The sequence below is a fragment of the Poecilia formosa genome, unplaced genomic scaffold, assembly GCF_000485575.1.
Source record: "Poecilia formosa unplaced genomic scaffold, Poecilia_formosa-5.1.2 Scaffold530, whole genome shotgun sequence".
Taxonomy (NCBI): domain Eukaryota; kingdom Metazoa; phylum Chordata; class Actinopteri; order Cyprinodontiformes; family Poeciliidae; genus Poecilia; species Poecilia formosa.
This window is the reverse complement of record NW_006800469.1, coordinates 75,145-81,067: the sequence shown is the minus strand read 5'-3', so window position 1 is coordinate 81,067 and position 5,923 is coordinate 75,145. Positions and strand designations below refer to the sequence as shown.

Genomic DNA, 5,923 nt, shown 5'->3' with positions numbered 1-5,923 from the left:
CCTCCAGACTCAAATAATACATAAAACAGAAACATTTAATTATTTATTGCGCTGCCCGGTACCAATTGGTCCATGGACCGGGGGTTGGAGACCACTGCTTTACTTGATGCTCCCGTACAGTTTTAAATATTGCATAAAAGTAACAATATCTTTGTGTCCAGAAAAACATAAACATACAGTGCTAATAAAAATGGTTTCCTTTCTTGTGAGCAACCTAAGCTGGCACTACCTAATCTTTCAACAAGGTATGTCAAAATATTGACTGAACATTATGAATAGAACAAGATCAGTATGCGACCATTCAAAATTCTACAATAAAACTAAATAATTAAACTTATTTATGCAATGAGTTCATTGAGAAGAACTTTGTTTGAAACACAGTTCTACAAAAAAATCATAAAATCTTTTTTTTTGTAGGATTTTATAATCCTACAAGCTAGCATGTGAGCTGACCTGCTAAGCGATCTGGGATGTAGACCGGGCTGGGGCTTGATAGGCGGGCAGGCAGGGTCATACTCTGCAGGACTGAAGGACAAGGCTTGCTGGCTTCTTGGCTTTGACCCTTGTCAGTCTGTGTGCAGCTGTCCCGGCTGCCTGTCTTTGAGTGACCTGTAGTCATCGGAGTGGTAGAAAGTACGGGGGAAGGGGATGATGAAATGGATTCTGTCCGCAGAGACTCTGTGCGACACTCTGGACCCAGCAGAACTCCTACACAACCATAAAAAATAAAAAAAACGGAAAAAATTCTTGTAGAATTAACAACTGATTTAAGTCCCACCCTCCTCTACCTCTGATTTGTTTCAGTCCAACTTACCTAATGAACCATAGTCTGCTTTAGGAAATAAATGACTCTTCATAGAAACATTTTGTTATTAGTCAGACTGTCTACAACTTTGGAGTGGAAACGTAAAGGAAATAAATTGGAATCAGCTTTTTAAACATTTCAACAATAAAATGACATTCTATTCTTGCAGCCCTAATTTGGGAGTTTCCTTTTGGTAAGTACACTAGGTGCAACAGTTACTTAACTGTCCAGGATTATGACCACTATACCAACCTGAAACCATTATATCAACATGCCTGTCCAGGAGACGAAACTGTACCAGTCTCACTATATTTTTGCATTTCACATTGCTAACCCAACTCCATATGAAGTATATGACTCCACTTCTCTGACTGGAAAATAGTTAGCTCTTGACACAGGGTGATGTGTGATGTTTTGCATATTGCTTATCTAACTTGCTAACAGAAAGTATCTCTCTCTTTTGTTTTATCATTAAGCTGAGCTATTGGCTCATAGATGGAGCCACCTTAGTTTCTAACGAGAAAGAGAATAAAAAAATTACTACATATGTATACATTATAACATAAACCTACAGAAGAAATATAATAACCAATAAAATTGTTTCAGGCCCATTTCCCAATCAATATTTGCACTATCAGAGATCAATGGAGACTTCCCAAGATCACTATGAAATTTCTACTCCAGAAAAACAATTGGTCTTTGTGGTATTGAGAAAAACAACATATTTATGTTCTTGTGGAATATACAAATACACTTTAAACAACAGAGATGTTCCTTCCTAAAAAGTTAAGTCAGAGCTGTTGATCTTGACTTTATAATATTAATGCCTTTTTAGAGTATTTATGACCATGGTGATGTAGTGGTATGCAATTTCTTTGTAGTATTGAGACATAAATGATAAACGTATTGTATGTTCTCCTATATAATCTTATTTAATAACTTGTTTATATTCATTTTATTCTCAGTGCTTTGTAAATTGATGAGGCTAAAACAGTTAATTTAATTTCCAATTCAGAGCTCAAGTTTGATCTGTCGTAAATTAGAAGAAAAAGAACAAAATGTTTATACCGAGGCTTCCCTTCCAGCTGGCATCCTTGCGCTCCTCAGTGATTGGTGAGCTGCTAAGCCCAAGGCTGTGTGAAAGCAGTCCTGAACCACTTGGACCAGTGTTAGAGATGGACATCAAGGATTTAGAAGGCCGCATGGCAGATGGTGCATCAGACTTCATGGGTTCTTTCCTAGAGCGCTGATGAAGAACCTTTATCATGGCATCTTTCTCAATGATCTGGGCATGAAGATTCTTTATCCTGCATTAATGAGGAATTAACTTTGAGTTAGATTAGGATGCAGAGACTATACAGCTGCATGGCAAAAAGTGTCAGAGTGGCAAAAACAAAACAAACAAACAAACAAAAAAAAACGAGAACTCTACCACACTAACAATATGGTTGTTCAAAATCAGGAGAATTGCCTATTCACAGTGTGCCTTCTCTGGATTGTTTTTAATGCTTCATCAGATTCATTTCCAGAAATGGTACTCCATGAGCAAATCTTGTCCTTCTGACTACTCTGACTCAGGATAAATGCTAAGCCCAATGGAGGCCAGTTAATCTGGCTTCATACTCTGTCAGTTCAGTTGTCAAATTTTAGGGGGAGAAATTAGCTCAGCTCAGCAACTAAGATTCTGGGTAAAGCAATGCACAGAGCTAATATGCTATTAGGCCGCATGGCAGCATTCTCTCATCCAGGAGAGAATGCTGCAAATCAATGACTTGAGGCTATCTGCTAGGTTTCCTTAAAGAGAAACCTTGTAAACTAATATGAATAATTATCTGAGCTCAATGTACTATTTGATAACTAGGATCAATTGGAATGTGTGCATGGTAGGGGTTGAACGACTTCATATTTTTAAAGGAGGACTACAACATGATAAAAGTCACATGGACGTCGACAAGTTGCAGTGACGTCATAGAACGTAAGCACAAAATGCTTAACAACAACTTAGAGGTTTTATCAGTTATATTCACCGCAAATAGTGATAAAAAAAACCGCATTTACTAAGTCTATTATGCAGAATTAAAAGAGCAAGAAACAGATCGTTCTTCGTGAGCAGCGGAGAAAAGTTGCACAAAGTTGGGTCTGACTTTTTTTTTTTAAACATCGGCTGAGACTGATGATCGCTGGATAGCTACACATGTACGAGTCAAATTATTACACTGACCACAATTGTGTTCTTGGAACATCACAAACCAAACTTATTATGAATGGATCCCGTTTGGTTTCCTTTGAATTCTGCGCTGCCGTCTGCTACCTCGGTAAAGCTTCGAACAGCCAACCCGCACAAGATATTCACGTGCGCGACTGCTCAAGACATTATGGTAGACCCGTTTACATGCTGCTTTCACAATAAAAGCGCACATCCGGTCTATGTTTGATCCAGCCGCTGCAGTTGCAAAAAGAAATAACCAGTGACGTGCGGTCAGGAGAGGCAGGTGAGGCAGAGCCTCACCTGTCATCATGGAAAAATAAATTATAACAATAAAATCATTTATATTGCTATTTTCACCCTGTGGTTTGTACTATAATGTATCTATTTTTTACTTAGCTTAACCAATTCTGATTAGTTTTTTCTTCAAAATCGCTGGATTTTCGCATTTTCCCATTCAAATGCTCAGAAGCAAAGCCACTGAGGCAGCAGTGAGCTGAGCCTCACCTGGGACTGATCAACCTCTGGCTAACTGCACTGGCTGCCTTTCTATGGAAGCATGTTCGTCCTGTCTGTAGCCAGCAATAAAATGGCTAAAACATTTAATATATGGACTGATTTTCCATAATTTAGCTTATGTGTATCGTGTTTTGTGTGAGGAGGAGCGATCAGAAACTACAGAGAACAGACTCGAGGTGAGGCAGGCAGTTCTCTTGCCCCATGGCAGGGGGCGCTCATGATCCCAGATATTGTGACTCCACAACTGCAGCGTAAGACACAGTGAGCTAGCCAAGGAGCTAGCCACACAGTAAATAAGTAAAGTACAGCGATTTATTTGTTTTCTCCTCTCTTCCGACATCAACATGAAAGACTACATTTCTACACTTAAACAGTTTTCTAAAGTGGATTTTCAATTGAAGCAGGAGATNGCTGCTTTCACAATAAAAGCGCACATCCGGTCTATGTTTGATCCAGCCGCTGCAGTTGCAAAAAGAAATAACCAGTGACGTGCGGTCAGGAGAGGAAAAATAAAATATAACAATAAAATCATTTATATTGCTATTTTCACCCTGTGGTTTGTACTATAAAGTATCTATTTTTTACTTAGCTTAACCAATTCTGATGATTTTTTCTTCAAAATCGCTGGATTTTCGCATTTTCCCATTCAAATGCTCAGAAGCAAAGCCACTGAGGCAGCAGTGAGCTGAGCCTCACCTGGGACTGATCAACCTCTGGCTAACTGCACTGGCTGCCTTTCTATGGAAACAAGTTCATCCTGTCTGTAGCCAGCAATGAAATGGCTAAGAAACATTTAATATATGGACTGATTTTCCATAATTTAGCTTATGTATATAATGTACAGTGTTTTTTGTCACCAGCTGTGTGTGTATCGTGTTTTGTGTGAGGAGGAGCGATCAGAAACTGCAGAGAACAGACTCGAGGTGAGGCAGGCAGTTCTCTTGTCTCATGGCAGGGGGCGCTCATGATCCCAGATATTGTGACTCCACAACTGCAGAGTAAGACACAGTGAGCTAGCCAAGGAGCTAGCCACACAGTAAATAAGTAAAGTACACCGATATATTTGTTTTCTCCTCTCTTCCGACGTAAACATGAAAGACTACATTTCTACACTTTAACAGTTTTCTAAAGTGGATTTTCAATTGAAGAGGAGATAATAACTAAAGGAAAACCAACACCGGAGCTGAAAGTTTTGCTTCGAGACAGTTTGATGATTCTCGAGTAGAAAAGACATGCCGAGGATAGACTTGGCTTTGGATGAACGGATATTTTTGTGCAGAATTAGCGGTGCATGGATTTCATTGATACATAAAGGTAAGACAGCAATAAGATGTTTTTGTTTAGTTTTTTAATGAAATGTGCGTTTTGTGGGCTACAATTTGTCTAAGTAATTCAGTAAAGTAGAAGCGGGAGCTAATCTATCACAGCAATTATTTATTAATAAAACATTAAACCTAAAACGTACTACAACAACAGACTGAATGTTCTGTTCTGTGTGCAAAATTCTTGAATGTTTTTTGGTGTTAAATCCTAAAACATGAAGTGGCATTGTTGTCAGTTGCTATGACGAGTCTGCATAGCTTGGCGAATACAGATCACTTCGCTGTGGATCATAGCACGAAATTAATACCTACATTTTTAAGTTTCACTGAGTTAACGCGGCTATGGATGACATGTAAAAGGTTAGTCTTTTTGCCCCCCAGCGTTGTATGCATGTGGGAAATTTCCGTAGGACCAATAACATGTGTGGTGTCTAAGTCATAAGTCAGTGCCTCACCTCACCGCACGTCACTGGAAATAACGTATCAGAAATAACGGGACATTACACAATGCTGAAAAACTCTGTTTCCAACGATTTCTCTCACTTCTAGAACACAACCAGAAAATGTCCACCAGATCTGATGTATAATTAAAAAAAAAAAAGCCTTTTAAAATAAGACATTTTTACTTTTGTATTCAAAATAAATAGAAAATGTAGTGAAGAGCTGTCTCACTCGCACCTAGGTGTCTCTAAACATATACATCTAAAAAAATCTCACTAAATACATATTATTATATCATCTTATTTATATATACGTACATACAAATTTTTCTGTTACATACATCTCTCTCTCTCTCATAACAGAAAATTTTGTTATTTCACTGGTTACAGTTTTTTTTTTAGCAATGGGCATGGAAACTAAGCGGGGGGAGTGCTTTTATAATAGGCTTGGTTGACATTTTCGGGTTGTGTTCTAGAGGTGTCACTCTGTCACCCAGAACTGAGAGAAGTCAAGCTTATTGCTTAAGAGTTTTCAAGCAATAAGCACGGCAACTTAGGGGAAAAATAGTAAAAATGTGCTTTTTTAGTAGGCCTTTATTTTGGAATTACACTTCAGATCGGGTTGACATTT

At 38.4% G+C, this 5,923-nt stretch overlaps 1 protein-coding gene across 1 annotated transcript in view; it reads right to left on the bottom strand.

The window, feature by feature from the left end:
- The window catches only part of LOC103129245 (angiomotin-like), a 15,472-nt gene that overhangs the window by 3,520 nt on the left and 6,029 nt on the right, over positions 1–5,923 (bottom strand). Inside the window, exons 4-5 of the mRNA XM_007540271.2 lie at positions 1,874–2,112; positions 454–708 (exon numbers count right to left, since the gene is read on the bottom strand). Of these exons, the coding sequence (XP_007540333.2) occupies positions 454–708; positions 1,874–2,112 (494 nt within the window). The remainder of the gene's footprint in view (positions 1–453; positions 709–1,873; positions 2,113–5,923) is intronic.